The following is a 17,331-nucleotide window of genomic DNA, read 5'->3' as shown; positions in this document are numbered from 1 at the left end:
TTTATTTATTTGTTTAAAATAAAAAAATTCCTTCAGTAGTACCTTAAAGACCAACTAAGTTTTTATTTTGGTATGAGCTTTCGTGTGCATGCACACTTCTTCAGATATTTGTTTGTTTGTTTATTCATTCACTTGCTTACTTATTTATTAACATTGACCCACCTGAACATTTTGATGCATTAAAAAGTACTTACTTAATACATGCTGGTTTTTGGTTAAATGTGGATTTGCTGCCTCCGCATTCACTTCGCATTAACGCATACAAGTAGCTTTTGACTTTAGATCCACATACTCACCAAAAAGTGGAAGGTCAGAGATGGAGGGGCTTCCAGATTTATTAATTTTTATTTATTTCATACAATTTATAGAGGAGCAGCACTAGGTTATTCAAACAAACCAACAAGCCAAATCCTCACAGCTGAGCTGTTTACAAATGGGGACTTAATATTGCAAACGTGGCCCCTTCCAGCTTTACAATTCTATGGTTCCATGAGAAAATACCTTGAAATAAAAATGCAAGCTGCATCTTCTGCGGCCAAAGCTCCCTTTCAGTGGCGGAAGAAGGATCACCGCTGACTCCAGGGGTGGAAGGAGGGAGGCATCGGTCCCAGAGCCAAAAGAACAAGATTTCCCCAGGGAGAAACCCCTAGAAGGAACAGTTAAGCCGAGAAGTGGGGTTCCATTGTCTGGATCAGGCATCCCCAAACTTCGGCCCTCCAGATTTTGGACTACAATTCCCATCATCCTTGACCACTGGTCCTGTTAGCTAGGGATCATGGGAGTTGTAGGCCAAAACATCTGGAGGGCCGCAGTTTGGGGATGCCTGGTCTGGATGGTGCGAGGCGGCTGCCAGATCTCAGACCTAGGGCCCAACTTTGATAGGTGGGCGGGAACACCCGTCACTGAATCATAGACTGGGAAAGGACCACCCAGGGCCATCTAGTCTAACCCCCTGCAGTGCAGGAATCACATGATTCCATGATTGACAAGGCACCCACCCAGGACAAAAACCCCTTGCAGTCCCGGCGCTCCCGTCTGAGCACAGGATTTGCAGGGGGCGGGGAGGGGCTGGACACCCTTTAAAAAGTGGGAGTGGGGAGAAAATGGATGGCCCTGCGCAGCCCCGCCCCCACCACCGAGGCCGGGCCTTTTGCACGTGGAAAAACTCGGCAGGAGAGCGGAGACGGGGGCGTGGCAAGAGGAAGGGAGTTTGTCCTGGGCGTGGCTAAGGAGCGAAGGGCGCGGCCGGAGGAGTCTCCTTTCCCTTTCTGAAGGGGCATCGCCGGCTCCGCCCACTCAGCTCTCCCCGGCCAATTGGATAGACTCCTCCCCGCCTCCCGCAGCCCATTGGTCCCTTTGAACGGGAGCTACGGGGAAACGCCCGCCCGTGGGGGATGCCGCTGCTGCTGGCTGTCATGTCATGGAGGCACCTCGGAGCGCAGGAGGACCGGGGCTGCGGCGCGGAGGAGGGGGAAGAGAGGAGATCGGTAAGGGTGCAGGGGTCCCCGGAGCATGTGCAGAGTGCCTCTAAGCAGGCGCGAACGGGGAGGGGGGTCCAGGAGGAAAGGAACCTCTGGAAGCGGCCGTGGGGGGGGGGGGTCACCCTCTCTCTCTGGACTTCTTTGCTGACCCTCCAGAGGGGCTGGGCCCTGGGTCTCCAGAAAATTGGGGGCGCCCGTTTGGCTGCGGCCCCTGAGGGCTTTCCCTGTCTTTCTCTTGCAGCAGCAGCAGCAGTTGAGAAGCGGCGGCAGAGGCTGCAAGAATATTTAGCGGCCAAAGGAAGGCTGAGACCTGCCAGCACCAAGTGAGTCTTTGCTTTTCGGAGTTGCTTACGTAGGCATGGAAACAAGAAAGTCCCTATCCTACCCTCAACTTTACAATCAATCATCATCACATGGCATGCAAGGGGAAAGGGACAAGGAGGGAAGAGGAAAACTCAGAATGCAGGCACCGAGGTGGGCAAAGAGCTGCTCCCTGGATCTGGCCCTCCTGTAAAAACTAGTGCAATAAGAGAGCCTCCTGCTTCCTCTTGGCTCTCCACTGAGGCAGCCTGAGGTGGCAGTTGGAGGAAGAAGGAGCTCTGATGGGGCTGGGAACCCCTGCCTGTCCTCCTGCCTGCCTGCCTCAGTGGGCCAGCTGGAGTAATAATAATAATAATAATAACTTTCCCCCATTGCTTGTATACTCAGAGGTAGACTGCCCCTGAACAGGGAGGAACCATTTAGTACAGGGGTACCTCGGTTTATAAACACAATTGGTTCTGGAAGTCTGTACTTAACCTGAAGCCTACTTAACCTGAAGTGAACTTATAATAATAATAATAATAATTTTTTATTTGTACCCCGCCCATCTGGCTGAGTCTCCCCAGCCACTCTGGGCGGCTTCCAGTCGAATATCAAAACAATACAGCAATAGCACAATTACAAAAGTCACAAACAATACATAAACCACATCAAAAGCAATTTCGACATAAATCAAAAACTAAGAATACATCCTTAATACAGTTTAAAATAACATAGGTAAAAAAATAACAGGAATTTAAACAAAAAACAAAACAAAATGGAGCCCTCTCTGCCCAGCAACGGCGGCAGCGGCAACAGTCCTTTATAAAGCCCATCAGGCCCCACCCTGGGCCAGGTGGATAGCAGGACTGTGGCCTTCAGGCGATAAGCAGGGGAGTCCTCCTGGCTGGTAGCAGCAGCAGTTCTTATAGGCCTCAGGCCCTGCCCAGGCCAGGTGGTGAGTGGCAGGACTGGGGCCTGGAAACATACAAGTGGGGCTGCAGGCTTCTGTCAAAGGCTCTCATTCTTCTCCCTTGCAACCAAACAGGCTTTCAATGCCACTCTGCCTTTGGGCACTGTGCACCAGCCACACCCAAATCAGCCCCTGGGTTTGACCCCAGAAACAGACCAGGACCCCTTGAGGATGGTGAAGGCCTGCTGGCATAAGAAGAAGGGTGGGCTTCATCCTGCCCAGCTGCACTTCCTGGGATCGCAACCCTCATTCATTCATTGCATTTACATCCTACTGTTATAAGAATTTTAAGGTCTTAGATATATATTATATATCTACCTTAAAATGTTCATAAATGTACCAAGCAAATACGTACATAAATATATAAACCACATGTCTGAAGCAGCACAGGAAGACAGTCCTGAAACCATTTTGACACCCAAGCTGACCAAGTGTTTCTCTGCAAAGAGGGAGGAGGTGAAAAAACTTTCCCATTGTCTCAGGAATTAAGTAATTACCATCTTCTGTTGTAGACCGCCTTTTCTGTGATGTAGGTATGATGTATGGAGGGGTGGTCTTGAGCTCCAGGGCAGGGAATTTCAAAATGGCTATATAAGGGCAAGCACACATGGTTTGTGGTCCTCCTCCTCTTTCCTGCGTGTGGGGGAGCACCCTGTTGCAACAGTTTAATAAAGATCAGGCTTACTACCCTAGCTGCTTTGCTTCTCAATATTCTCTGCTTGGCCTTTGTTATTTTCTCCTACCGGTGGAGAACCTACAAAGGACTCTATAAGGGCTCTTGTGTACTCCATAAGGGAATAAGGGCAGATTTTGTTTACAACACTACATTTCTCTCCAAGGAGTTCAAGGTGGTCTGTATTTTTTTATCACTTGAAAGTAGAGGGAAGGTAGAGGGAACGTTCTTCCATACGTGGTGTAAAAGAGTATTGGGAAATGATCCATGATGAATTGAAAAAAATGTTTACTTTCCCAAAAAAAAACCAAAGTCCTTTCTGTTGGGGATAATTCAGACTGAAATTCCCAGGTTTCAAAACAGATTGTTTATGTAATAAATATTTATGGCAGCCCGTGTTTTGTTAGCCCCAAAATGGAAAACGAGCGAGGTCCCAACCGAAGAAGAATGGCAACTTAAGTTGACAGATTATGCAGAGCTTACAGACTTAACATATAGAATAAGAGAACCAGAAGAACATATGTTTAGAGAAGATTGGAAAATGTTTATTGAATATATGAGAATTAACTGTGTGCAGCTGAAAAACGCTGGCAGCATTAAGATAAATTCAACAGTGTGAATAATGAACCATGGAAACAGAAGAAGGGAAGTCATTGATATCTTAAGGATGTAAAGATGAGCACTTTAAATCGTAACACAGAATATTTTTTTAAAAAAAAGAAAGTAAATTATTTTCAAACTTTTCCTTATGCTGCACAGGCCCTACTTGAAGGACAACAGCAGACAGAAGACTCAAGCTCCCTCCAAAGGACAGCCTGTAAGTAGACAAGATGCAGTGAGCCTCTGTATTGTGATCTAAAGAGCCAGAGTGATGTAGTGGTTAGAATGCTGCACTGGGATCCGGGAGTTGTTGTTTAGTCGTTTAGTCGTGTCCGACTCTTCGTGACCCCATGGACCAGAGCATGCCAGGCACTCCTGTCCTGCACTGCCTCCCGCAGTTTGGTCAAACTCATTTTCGTAGCTTCGAGAACACTGTCCAACCATCTCGTCCTCTGTCGTCCCCTTCTCCTAGTGCCCTCAATCTTCCCCAACATCAGGGTCTTTTCCAGGGAGTCTTCTCTTCTCATGAGGTGGCCAAAGTATTGGAGCCTCAGCTTCACGATCTGTCCTTCCAGGGAGCACTCAGGGCTGATTTCCTTCAGAATGGATAGGTTTGATCTCCTCCAGCACCATAATTCAAATTATCACTATATTTGTTTATATCACACCGTTTCCCCAGAATGGGACTCAAGGTGACTTACACAAATTGAAACAACACAGACAAAATACAGGATGCTAAAAGTTTTAAAGTAGGTAAATTCAACTAGATCTAAAATAAAAAAATTCCTTCAGTAGCACCTTAAAGACCAACTAAGTTTTTATTTTGGTATGAGCTTTCGTGTGCACACGAAAGCTCATACCAAAATAAAAACTTAGTTGGTCTTTAAGGTGCTACTGAAGGAATTTATTTTACTTCGACCCAGACCAACACGGCTACCTACCTGTAACCTCAACTAGATCTGTTCTTTATATTATTTTAATTCTATTAAAATACAGATAATAAAAACAGCACAACCCTATTTAAAGCTCTTTCCTTTTAAAAAAAACCAACCAGTCAGTTCCTACAGGCCTGCCAGAATAAAACAGTCTTCACCTGCTGGCAGAAGGAAAGCAAGGAGGGAGGCAGTCTAGGGTCATTTAGGGAGGGAGTTCCACTAGCCCTCTCCCACATCCTGAAGCATGCCTGTGAGGGTGGTGGGGTGGGAAAAAGCCTCCCCCAAAGATCTCATGCACATAATGCATTTTCAGACCATGTTTTCTGCAAGGAACTCTGCACATGCTTTTAGTTTCCCCCAATTCAAACAAGTAACATGTCAGATTCACTGTTGTTTTACTGTGACAGTGCGATATTTCTTATCCTTCCTCCCCTCCCCCCTCACCCTTTTCTCTGCTGTCTAAAAACTCTTTTCCCAAATGCTCCTGTCTTTCTATACATTGGCTTACTCAGCTTAAAGGCATTCCCCACTAAAATTGTCCTCATGTGACGATTGCACGGGCATTAATTTATCCCTTGAGTATGTCACAATGTTCTGTTAAAGCAAATCTGTCCATAGGGCTCATTATACATCTATATATATGTAAGGGGGGAGGGCTTATAGGGAACTGCCCCCCCTCATCAGGAGCAGCCCATCTCCCAGCAGTAATGAAAGCGAAGGGTCGGAAGGGGAAAGTCAGGAGACGGAGAGGGAGTGCCAGAGCTCTGGCAACATCCAAGAGCCACTGCTCCTCATGCAGGAAGAGAGGGAGGGGGAAAGAGAGGAGGGGACTCAGACGGACCGGAGACCTTCCCCCCCCCCCACGACACCGGAATTAAGGAGGAGGAGAAAGGGGAGGAGGTTCGCAGTCCTGCGACTCTTATGTTGGTCAAGGTCGCGAAAAGGGGCAGTGCCGGATTCTGAATCGGACTGCTGAGACATGAAACCAGCAGCTCAATTCACTGTAAATAATGTGCACCAATAAAAGTTCCTGAAAGACAAGCATGTGGAGGGTCGTTACTCAAGAGTAGTCGCAAAAACCCTGACAATATATTTAAAAAAACTCCTTCAAAATAGCTGAACAGTCATGGCACTTTTGAAGCTAAGTTGAGATCTGAATAGTGGCAGGGAAGGCTGCCTGCCTTGCTGGGTTCGCAGGACCAGGTTAAGAGGCACTTGTTTGCTCAGGCTCTGTGGAGCATCAGAAGAAATTGTCCAAGGTCTCCATGCTATAATTATTATTTTTATTTATCTATAAAAATAAATGTATACTGCTAAATCATAAATATATACAGTGGTACCTTGGTTCTTGAATGTAATCCATTCCGGAAGACCATTCGACTTCTGAAACGTTCAAAAACTGAGATGCAAAGGGGCTGGCTGCAAATGCAATTAAGAAAATTGAAAAACACGCAGCGGAAGCCGTTCGACTTCCGAGGTGCATTAAAAAACGGAAGCATTTACTTCTGGGTTTTCGGCGTTCGGGTTCTGAAACGTTTGACAACGGAGACTTTTGAGAACTGGGGTACCACTGTATACTGTGTGTTTTTGCTTTGCAGCAATAAAAACAATAAAAGCATAACAAAGCTAAAATCAGACATCAGTTAACCATTGTGGAAGAATTTGTTCTTAGTTGCCTACATAGGTCTGATGGAATAGAATGCTTTTCAGCAGGTGCTTAAAAGTTGGCACAGAAGCTGAATCTAGTGGCAGAGAGTTCCACAGGATGGGCACAATGGCACTAAAGGGGTCTGTAAGGATTTGAATATTTTTGTTTGTTCAAAAGCTTTTACTATTTTTTCTAATTCTGATTTATATAAAATGCCCTGAAAGCTCTATTTGGTGAAAAGTTGATTTAAAGAGTTTCTCAAATAATTTCACCATATTGTTTTCTCCCATTTCCAGACTGTCAGATCCTGGAAAAACGTTGCCCCAAGCACAGCCAGAAGTGCATTGACAAGGGAGGCAAAGGGGTCGGGACTTGCTAGCAAAGTCCTTCCAGATAAGCCTTCCAGGGCTCTTGTACATCGGGAGCCAAACAATGCACCCACACAAATTCCAAGGAAGGGGGGCCCCGTACTTCCTCTTCCCTCAAAGCCCCCTGCTAGAAAACACCCTGAGAAGCTGATCAGCAGGAATTCATCCGCCGGACATCGCTTAGGCAGGACGAGAGAACCTGGAAAGAGGGAGTTGGCCACAATATCTGGGACATCAAAAGTCCTTTCAGACTCATGCAAGGCAGAGCGAGATAAAGAGAACTCTGGGCTGAAGCATGTTGGGCAGCCTCAGAAGAGAGAGACGTCTCGCTTCAGCCTCCAATCGAAATCCCAAGTTGGCTCAAAACCGCCCGGGAAGAACAGCAAGCAGGCTGTGGGGAACAGCACCCTTTCGAAAAACCACAGGGCTGCCGCAGCAAAACTTAAGTCCAGAGCACCCTTAGGGGGTCCTCAGAGCCAAGGCCACAGCAACTCAGTAGTGCCGACTTCACCACCCCGCGGGCGGCCCTCAGTTGTTTCTAGGCCAGGAGTCCGAGGCCAAAATCCCAGATTAATAAAACAGCCTGTGGCGATTCCACAGGCCGTTGGTCCGCCTGGGCCCAGAGGATCTCTGGCTAGGAGGGAAGCGCCCAGGATTCCTGAGCCAAAATCCAGGCACAGAGCCTCGGAGCAGGGCTCTGGAGGACATGGGAGAGGCACACTCGGAGCAAAGCAGCCGGCGAGGGAGGCAGGCCAAGAGCCCAAGACCCCAGGGACTCGGGATCGGAGGCAAGTTGAACCCAGAGCGGGTTGCATTCACTCATCCCATCTGGGCTGAGGCTGCCCTGAGCAGCGACTGGCAAGGGTGCATTGCGGGGGTCTGGGCTTTGCGGTGTGGGGATCTGGGCCGATAAGGTGCCCCTTCTTGGGTTTATGCCTGGAATATTTGGGCCCTTGTTCACAATCGATAAGAGAAGTGGGTACCCAGGTGGCTCTTGCACCCACTTCAATGATTTATTTATAAAAATACATCAAAGCAATAAATGCATAAAACTATGCCATAGAACTAGGGACCCAGGTGGCTCTGTGGGTTAAAAACCACTGAGCCGAGGGCTTGCTGATCAGAAGGTCGGCGGTTCGAATCCCTGTGACGGGGTGAGCTCCCATTGCTTGGTCCCAGCTCCTGCCAACCTAGCAGTTCAAAAGCACGTCAAAATGCAAGTAGATAAATAGGAACCTCTACAGCGGGAAGGTAAACGGCATTTCCATGTGCTGCTCTGGTTTGCCAGAAGCAGCTTTGTCATGCTGGCCACATGACCTGGAAGCTATACGCCGGCTCCCTCGGCCAATAATGCGATAGAACTATAGCGTCGTACCTTGGATCCCGAACGCCCTGGAACTTGGATGTTTTGACTCCCGAATGCCGCAAACCGGTTTGTTTGTTCCGGTTTGCAAATGTTCTTTTGGAACCCGAACATCTGACGGGGCTTCCGCGGCTTCTGATGGGCTGCAGGAAGTTCCTGCAGCCGATCAGAAGCCACGATTTGGTTTTCGAATGTTCAAGTTCCAAGGTACAACGATGTTGTATTCTTAATTGTCTGCACAGGCAGGCATTTAAAGTTCGGCACAGAGGTTGCCTGCTGAATCTAGTGGCAGAGGGTTCCACAGGACTGGACTGATGCCACCGTCTTGTTCCATCTGTCCGTCTCTCCTGCATGGGGAATGGGCTCTAGGCGTGTCCCTTAAGGGTGGGCCAGCGCATGGCCAAACTGCTGCCTCAATCCCTCATGCACCTGTGTGTTGTAATGTGCAGAGGAACCCCTAGATCCTTGTTCAGCTGAGGTGTTCAATTTCTCCACCTGATTCTGCTGATGGTCTAATAAGAGATTCAAGATTATAGTTCAGAAAAGACACACTAAAGTGCCTCCTTGTGAGTGAATCTGCTTGCAAATAGACCTTCCACACTTGACCGGGGACATCATGTCCGTGTGCATGAGGAGCCACCCTCTGGTTGAAGGGCAGGAGCTCATCTTGGGAATGTGATTCCTGCATTGCAACGGGTCAGGCTAGATGCATAGCTGTCAAGTTTTCCCTTTTCTCGCGAGGAAGCCTATTCAGCATAAGCGAATTTCCCTTTTAAAAAAGGGAGAACTTGACAGCTATGGCTAGATGGCCCTTTGTGTCCCTTCCAGCTCTGCAATTCTATGAATACTGAAGGCATGCAGAAAGCAGCTCCGGACAAAGGAGGGACAAGGAAGAAGAAAAGTGATAGGCCTGCAGGGGGTCATAGATCTTGCTCTGGCCTCTAACTATTAATTGAACCTCCTTGGCCATGGGTAGGCAAACTAAGGCCCGGGGGCCGGATCCGGCCCAATCGCCTTCTAAATCTGGCCCGCGGACGGTCTGGGAATCGGCGTGTTTTTACATGAGTAGAATGTGTCCTTTTATTTAACATGCATCTCTGGGTTGTTTGTGGGGCATAGGAATTCATTCATTTTTTCCCCCTTCAAAAGATAGTCCAGCCCCGCCCCCCCCCACAAGGTCTGAGGGACGGTGGACTGGCCCCCTGCTGAAAAAGTTTGCTGACCCCTGTCCTTGGCCATCCTATTGCCCACAAAGCCACAGAGGCTCTGATCAATAACAGGCTTCTCACTGTAGCCTGGGAGATGCGTCAAGGGTGGCAGGGAGAGCCAGCAACTCAGATGGCTTTGAAAGAGGATTAGACAAATTCATGGAGGAGAAGAGGGCTTTTTCTACCTGCCTAGCCCCATCCTTCAGCTCTAGGAGTCTTTCCCAGACCATGGCTTTAAGAACAGCAGAAGCAGCTGGGAAGAGAGAAGGGGTATTTTTTATAAATAAAGAAAAAATAATAAGTTGTGTGTCCCCGTTTCTCAATTTGACCCTTTTACGTCATCTGGTACCATAATTTTCGCTCCATAAGATGCACCTGACCAAACTACGCACTTAATTTTTAGAGGAGGAAAGGGGGAAAGCCCTGGTTTTGGGGGGATAAGCTCACAGTTGTGCAGGGGTTTTTTTTGCAAGGGGGAAAGCTCCATTTTTTGAGCATCAGCTCAAAGTTGTGCAGCTTCTTTTGCAAATGGGAAAAGCCCTGTTTTGTGGGGGATCAGCTCACAGTTGTGCAGGTTTTTTTGTTTGTTTTTTGTTTTGCAAAGGGGGAAAGCTCCATTTTTTTGAGGATCAGCTCACAGTTGTGCAGCTTACCTTGCAAAGGGGAAAAAATCCTGTTTTTATGGAGTTCAACTCACATTTCTGCAGCTTCTTTAGGAAAGGAAAGGGAGCCATTTCTACAGTTTCCAGACAGATAATCTAATCAGCCAGTCACATGTCGCTGGGGAAACACAACAATGGAGGCCTGGGCAAGGGGGTGGGGCCAGGAAGGGAGCTAGCTTCTCTTATCTCCCTCCCGATCTCTTGCAATCAGCTGCTGAGTGGGTTCTCTTTCCCTCTTGTTAGCCTTTAGCTCTTTCTATTTAAACAAAAAACAAAAAAACCACGATCTACTTTTCACCCCTGGGAAAGTCGGCTCCAGGGACCATGCATTCGCTCCATAAGACGCACAGACATTTCCTCTTACTTTTTAGGAGGAAGAAAGTGTGTCTTATGGAGCGAAAAATATGGTATGTTTTGTGGTATTTTATGCATTGTAAATTGCTGCCATTTTTATTGATTATACTTTTGCAATTCTTTATTGTTACGTGTGAACTATTTAATTATTATCTGCTGGCATTTAATTTTACTGTTTACTGTTATATTTCAATGCCTTACTGAATATGTCTTCATTAGATTTATTGTTATGGAATTTTTTGTACAGTGGTCCCTCGACTTGAGAATTACTCGACATCCGAAGTTTTCGACTTATGAATGGGACAAATGGCCGCACGCTTATGAATTTTTCTACATCCAAATGGAAACCGTTGGCGGTTTTAAATGCGGTTTCCTCAACTTATGAATTTTTCCGAATATTTTTTTCCTACGGGAATCCGCTTTCCGACTTACGAAATTTTCGACCTACGAGTGTGCAATCGGAACGGATGAAGTTCGTAAGTCGAGGGACCACTGTATTGGGTCAGATCATGATCTTTGCTGTCTGTTTTGTTGTTCCTTCAGCTTGTAAACAGCCTTGTTTGTAGTAATATAGAAAAGCGGTACACAAATTAAAATTGAAATGAAACTGGCGGCTGATCCAGCCGGCCTGTATTCGGTTCTGATGTCGTCTAACCTCTCCCTGCTCTCCCTTAGGAAGCTGCTAGAGGAATGGTTGGCATCCAAAGGGAAATGCTACAAGCGGCCCCCAATGACCTTCCCCGTTAAAAGGCAACCCCCGCCCAAGGAGAAGGAGGCCCTGGACCGCTCCTTCTGGGACTGCATGGAAGAAGAGATGGAGCAACAAAAGGTGGCACAGCAAATCGCCAGCACCTTGGCAGAGTGCATGAAGCTGGCAGACGAGGTGAGCTTTGGGTCGTCCTGGGAGACTGCATCCTTAGATGGGGCAGAAAGTGCCTGATAAGCAGCGACTCATCAATAAATATTCACTGTGTGGCTTAAAAGCAGAACCGTTTACAAAACAAAACATGCAATCATCTTACCTTCCAAGTCCCGGACTGCAGAATCCGGGACCGGCAGCCGTGTGACACCGGTGTCGCTTTGCCCTTCTATGGGCACCAAAAATGGCGGTCGCCGGCTTCGAAAGTCGCTTGTACGCATGTCAGGAAGTGCGTCGACGCAACTTCCGGTGTCGCTCCGCCCATCTATGGGCACCAAAAATGGCCAACACCGGAAGTCGCATCTATGCACTTCCGGACATGCGTAGATGCGACTTTTGAAGCCGGCGGCGGCCATTTTTGGTGCCCATAGAAGGGCAAATCGGAAAGAAAAAAATGGCCGCCAGCAGGAGAAAATAATGGAGAAAAACGGGAGATGAAGTGATACGGGGGACCACCGGGAAAAGGTAAGTAAAAACGGGTGTTTCCCGGGGAAAACGGGGTAGTTGGCAGCTATGGCAATCATTAAAACCCACAAGGAATGATAAAAGCGGGAAGAAAAACCTGTCCTGGTGCAATAGTATTTTTCTTTACTTTGAAACTATCCTTTCTCCCACCCTGCCGGGAGCAGAGTTCTTCACTGTCAAGCAGGATATAAATGAAATAAGGAAGTCAATCAGGTTTTTATTGTTTTCTGCCCTTGGCCCATTGCATTGTAACTCTCAAGAAACAAACTGGGCAGTCCAAGAGTCAGTTGAAACAGAGACGTTTTCAGAAGTGACCGTTGTCCAACATCAAAGGGAAAGTTCCCTAAATCATTTAGATCCGGGGGGTGGGGGGTGGGGATCTGCATTGAGCCTGTGGAACTCCCTGACGCTTTGCAGACCAAAGCGGACAATGTCAGGCCTGACGGGCAGTGAGTTCAAGCCCATTTTCTATGGGGAAGTCAGAATGCAGGACCTGTATGCATTTTTTTTATTAGAGCTGTTTCACAGACTATCTTGGAAAGTGGCTGACTTCCTTCAGGTTTTTAAAGGGAGGTTGGGTGACCTAAGGTTCAAGTGGCGGGTAACAATTAAAGCACAAAATCACACCAAACAAAAAACAATTTAAAACAACTCAAAATTACAGAAATAAGGAGGGTTCTAAAATATACGTCTCCAGGGTCAAGAGGGACTGATTTTTTTTACGCCTCCTTTTTTTGGCAGGCCCGGGTCTCCCAATGCCTGGCTCTGTAATGTCCGGAGGTACAGGAATGCCCAGCCAGTGTTCTGTCTTCGGTGCCAGTGACTTTGCCAAACAAAAACCAATTTTGCACAAACACACCCTTAAGATTGGGCTGGCGCTGCCCAATGAAAACAGCCAGCCTACAGAGTGAGCCCCAAGTGTCCCTCATCTGCCGGCCTCCTTATGACTCCTTTCTGTTTCCCTCCAGGGGGTTCCTTCAGAAGAGCTCCTGGCCATGCTGTCCCGCATCCCAGAGGCAGAGAAGTTTGCCCGGTTCTGGGCCTGCAAGGCAAAGCTGTTGGCCCGCCAAGGCTCGTTTGATGCAGCCGGGCTGTACCATGCTGCTGCTTGTGCTGGAGCTGTGGTAAGTGGCATTCCCTCACTCTTGGACTCTCATCTGCTGTGTCTACGGCAGAGAGGCAGTGTGATGTAGTGGTTAGAGTGCTGGGCCAGGACCTGGGAGGCCAGGGTTCAAAATCAAGTCAGGCCCAAAGGAGCTTTTCCCCTTACAAGGACATGCCAAGAGGGGTGGGGAGGTGCAGGGCTCCCCAGCAGAGGCAGAGCCCGAGCCCTAAGCCAGCCTCCTGCCTCCCTCCCGCTGGGCTCTCCATCCCTGGCTGACGGTGCACAGAAGCAAGGAGACCAGGGCATCTTCCTCGGGAACCGTCTGGGCTTGAGCTTCCTGGACCCCAAAGCGGGATGCCTTTGGCCATCCCACCTGGGCTGAGAATTCTCTGAGCATCTGCTTGACTGGGATTTGCACAAGAGATGCCCCCAGAATGTGGGGCGCATCCCCAAGAAGGAGCCATTTCTTGCTATGGGCTCTTGTTCACATCCGATCACGGGGGCTGGACTTTCCTGTGTTGCAGGGAGTTGGACTAGGTGACCCTTGGGAGTCCCTTCAAGTCTACGATTCTCTGGGGGTTGCTGGAAGACGCGTGTGCCCACAGGCAGGGAGGAGGGTTGCAATTGGCTGTGGTCCTCCCACCTCTGCTATAAAGCACCATCCGTCCTGGGGTCGAGCTATTAAGCAGCCAGTCCTGTGTGATTTCCCTTGCTGTGTGTCCCTCCCCCTGCTCCCCAAATAGCTGTAGCAAAAGGATGTTTGCGCAGGAAACCTGCTCCCTCAAAAGGTGGTGGACTTGCCTTCATGGGATATTAGTTTAGCGGAGGTCGAGGATTCTTTAGCTGGGGTTCCTGCATTGCAGGGGGTTGGACTAGATGACTCCTTAGGGCCCCTTCCAACTCTACAATTCTATGATTCTGTGACACCCTGCAGGCAGCGCTCTGAGGCTTGCTCTGGTCGCTCAGTGGTGGACTTTCTTTTGCTCTCATTCCAGCCGCTGCAAGAGTTGAGAGATGCCCTCGTTGACACTCTGAAGCATTCCAGTCAAGCCTGGGGTAAGCAGTGGATCAGACCGATGGCCCATCTGGGCCAGCATCCTGTTCTCACAGTGGTCAGCCAGATGCCTTTGGGAACCCACACAATAATAATAATAATAATTTATTATTTATACCCTGCCCATCTGGCCGAGTTCCCCCAGCCACTCTGGGCGGCTTCCAACAAAACATTAAAATACAGAAATCAAACATTAAAAGCTTCCCTAAACAGGGCTGCCTTGAGATGCCTTCTAAAGGTCTGGTAATTGTTGTTTTCTTTGACCTCTGGTGGGAGGGCATTCCACAGGGTGGGTGCCACTACCGAGAAGGCCCTCTGCCTGGTTCCCTGTAACTTGGCTTCTCGTAGCGAGGGAACCGCCAGAAGACCCTCAGCGCTGGACCTCAGTTTCCGGGCAGAACGATGGGGGTGGAGATGCTCCTTCAGGTATACTGGACCGAGGCCATTTAGGGCCCTCTCCCCTCCTGTGGTTTCCAGCTGCTGAGATTCAGAAGCATCGCTGCCTCCAACTGTGGAGGGCAGAGCATAGCCACCATCGCTGGTCAGTCTGGCCTTCGAGCCTGCCAGCTAAACTCTGCCCCCCAAAAAACCACACACACGAAAGAGTGAGGAGAGAGCAGCTTCTCCTCCCCTGTGTAGAATACCTTACTGTTGCTTTAAGGCCAGTGCCTAGCAAAGGAATTGTAGCCAAAATGATTTTTTCCATTTCCTCACTGGAAGTTAATGATGTACCTCTGCATCTGGGAATATATGCAGGTGGCCTTTTGCGGACAATGCCCACAGCAAGTCCTGCATCCCTCTCTCGGTTCTGCAGGCAATGGCTCCTGGTTTTTCCAGATGGGATTGGGCTGAGCTTTCTTGGGGTCCCAGTCAAAGCTTCCATTTTCTGGCCCCCTTGTGCCAAAACCCTCCTGCTGGCGGAGCTCTCCCCCCCCCCTTCCCGGGATGTTCCTCTGCTTCTTGCCAAAGCTTCCTTAGAGCTCAGGACCATTCCCTGAAAGAGTGTGTCCCAGGTTGGCCCTAGTATCTGCAAGGAACCGTGCACCTCCAAATCCAACACAGTGGATCTCGTGACCCCGTTCTCGATCCCCAAAGTGGCCATGGACTGCTTGATTCATGCCTTTCCTTCAGCAGAGTTCCTTCAGCCTTCCCTGTTCTTCAGTTTTTCAAGCAATGATCATCGGGGAAGGCAGTGTGTGTGTTTCTTTTATCTTTTTACCAGATTGCGATTTCTGCATATATAAGTCTACGTTCAGTTTATATTTTGCTTCTCTTGTGCCTTAATGTACCGTAGCTCGCTCTGCATGTCCTTGGTCAGAAATGCCCTAATGCAGCCCTGCAGGGAGAGAGCTTTGGGCCTGGACTGACGGGGGCGGGCAGGGAGGGGTAATGTTGGAGAATCTCAGCACCATTTAAATCTTGTTGGGCCCGGGAGCGCTGGAGTTGCCTCCCTGGCGGCGTGTCTGGGTAGGCAGCAGGCAGAAACAGGTCAGGGTGCTCTGGAGCCAGCCTGAAAGAAAGATGCCCAGCTTGGTAAAGGTAAAGGGACCCCTGACCATTAGGTCCAGTCGTGACCGACTCTGGGGTTGCGCGCTCATCTCGCATTATTGGCCGAGGGAGCCGGCGTATAGCTTCCAGTTCATGTGGCCAGCATGACAAAGACACTTCTGGCGAACCAGAGCAGCGCACGGAAACGCCGTTTACCTTCCCGCTGTAGCGGTCCCTATTTATCTACTTGCATTTTGATGTGCTTTCGAACTGCTAGGTTGGCAGGAGCTGGGACCGAGCAACGGGAGCTCACCCTGCCACAGGGATTCGAACCGCTGACCTTCTGATCAGCAAGCCCTAAGCTCAGTGGTTTAACCCACAGAGCCACCTGGGTCCCTCAGGCCCAGCTTGCTATCAGTTGCCAATTGTGGCAATGGGCCCTCTGGGAGACTGCTTGCCCCTGGAAGCAGGACAAGTCTTCTGCATGGGGACATGGAGCAGTTTCTGCAAAACCAGAACAGGTTTGCCGTTCTTGCCCTTGCCAACAAGGCCCCTCCAGGCTGCTCTGGGCAAAAGAAGACCCAGCTCAGGGCTCTTCCTCTTCAGCCACTGCCTGTCCTCCACTGGCTACTCTCTCTCTTCTCCCCCAACAGCAACCCCTGCTGAACTCCGACTTCCCGGCAAGGACCAGGCGCAGAGCAACGGGCAAGGACCGGCTTGCCAGCCTCTTTCGGCAATCAAGCTCCAAGTGGCATCGCTGCCCAGGTAAGGGGTGGGCCTTAGCTCTGTCTTTTTCAACTCTACCCTATCCTTGATGAGGTGGGGCAACCAGGAAAGAAAGGAGGCGGCAGAGCAGGCATGGGCAACTGTGGCATGCGGGGGCCTCGTTCAAACCCAAGCTCTGCTTTTTGCAACAAAAGGGCCGCTTTCTGGGTCTGGGGGTGTGTGTGATTCCATGCCCTCTGTCCCTTTTCAGAGCCAAGGAGCAAAGTGATAGGACGGGCCTGAAGCTCTTGACCCCAGTGCGGCGGTCCCTGCGAATTGAGCGGGCGTCTGCTCACTACCCACAGATGCTGAGGGACCACAACCCCGTCGTGTCCTGTCTGGACGAAATCGTGGACGCAGAGGACAGCTGTCGCTTCATCTTCCGCAAGAACGAAGCTTTGCCAGAGACAGTAGAGATGGAGGGGTTTCTGCCACGGACCTCGGCGCCAACCTCCGCAGCCCCACCCCTGCGCAGGCCCCTTTTCTGTTAGACCAAGAACTCGGGCCAATATAAGATTCAATAGTGAGGATAATCCCTCCTGACAAATCAAATATGAATTGCAAAAACAAGAATACATATAGCCATACAGAAGTTATAAACTCAAAGCCATAAGGATATATACAACAAAAATCTGTTTTTTATTGGTGCATTTACTAACGAGAACTCCAGTTTATTTAACCCTTTTCTGTTAGAGCTGCTGCATTGGTGGACTGGAAATGTGTGATGGTAGCATGGGACTTTCCAGAATATATAAGCATCTTTATTTTTAAAATGATTTAAAAAAGAAAACAACCTTTTTGACAACACAGGTGGCTTCAGGAAGCTCCAAGAAATGTGGGGGGGTTCCTCATCTCTTTCAGCTGGATTTCTCTCTGGGCAAAAGGAATCTGGGGGGCGGAGAGCTTCTGCCTGCCATTTTGTGGGCATAGGCAGAGAAGGGTCCTCCCCATGTCCTGGTTGTGGAATGGG

The 17,331-nt window shown here is 49.1% G+C and overlaps 1 protein-coding gene and 1 non-coding gene across 2 annotated transcripts; both read left to right on the top strand.

The window, feature by feature from the left end:
* The first annotated feature begins 1,397 nt into the window (after nucleotides 1-1,397).
* On the top strand, nucleotides 1,398-17,300 carry CKAP2L (cytoskeleton associated protein 2 like). The gene is made up of 9 exons (XM_035118851.2): nucleotides 1,398-1,487; nucleotides 1,723-1,804; nucleotides 4,187-4,244; nucleotides 6,907-7,766; nucleotides 11,241-11,448; nucleotides 12,918-13,073; nucleotides 14,050-14,110; nucleotides 16,250-16,361; nucleotides 16,573-17,300. Exons 1-9 carry the CDS (start codon nucleotides 1,421-1,423, stop codon nucleotides 16,850-16,852), a joined length of 1,884 nt encoding a protein of 627 aa, XP_034974742.2. The 5' UTR covers nucleotides 1,398-1,420; the 3' UTR covers nucleotides 16,853-17,300.
* LOC118088060 (small nucleolar RNA SNORA57) lies at nucleotides 12,674-12,785 on the top strand. The gene has a single exon (XR_004692920.1). It is a non-coding gene; the product is annotated as a small nucleolar RNA SNORA57 (small nucleolar RNA).
* Nucleotides 17,301-17,331: the final 31 nt, after the last annotated feature.

Source organism: Zootoca vivipara, chromosome 6, assembly GCF_963506605.1.
Source record: "Zootoca vivipara chromosome 6, rZooViv1.1, whole genome shotgun sequence".
Taxonomy (NCBI): Eukaryota; Metazoa; Chordata; class Lepidosauria; order Squamata; family Lacertidae; genus Zootoca; species Zootoca vivipara.
The sequence above is the reverse complement of the archived record's forward strand: the minus strand, read 5'-3'. Positions and strand labels throughout refer to the sequence as shown.

Bases quoted from the DNA above. Each gene is read 5' to 3' on its own strand.
- CKAP2L (XM_035118851.2), top strand. From the start codon at position 1,421: ATGGAGGCACCTCGGAGCGCAGGAGGACCGGGGCTGCGGCGCGGAGGA. The intron at 1,488-1,722 runs GTAAGGGTGCAG...TTTCTCTTGCAG, and splicing joins AGGGGGAAGAGAGGAGATCG to CAGCAGCAGCAGTTGAGAAG. The intron at 7,767-11,240 runs GCAAGTTGAACC...GCTCTCCCTTAG, and splicing joins CCAGGGACTCGGGATCGGAG to GAAGCTGCTAGAGGAATGGT.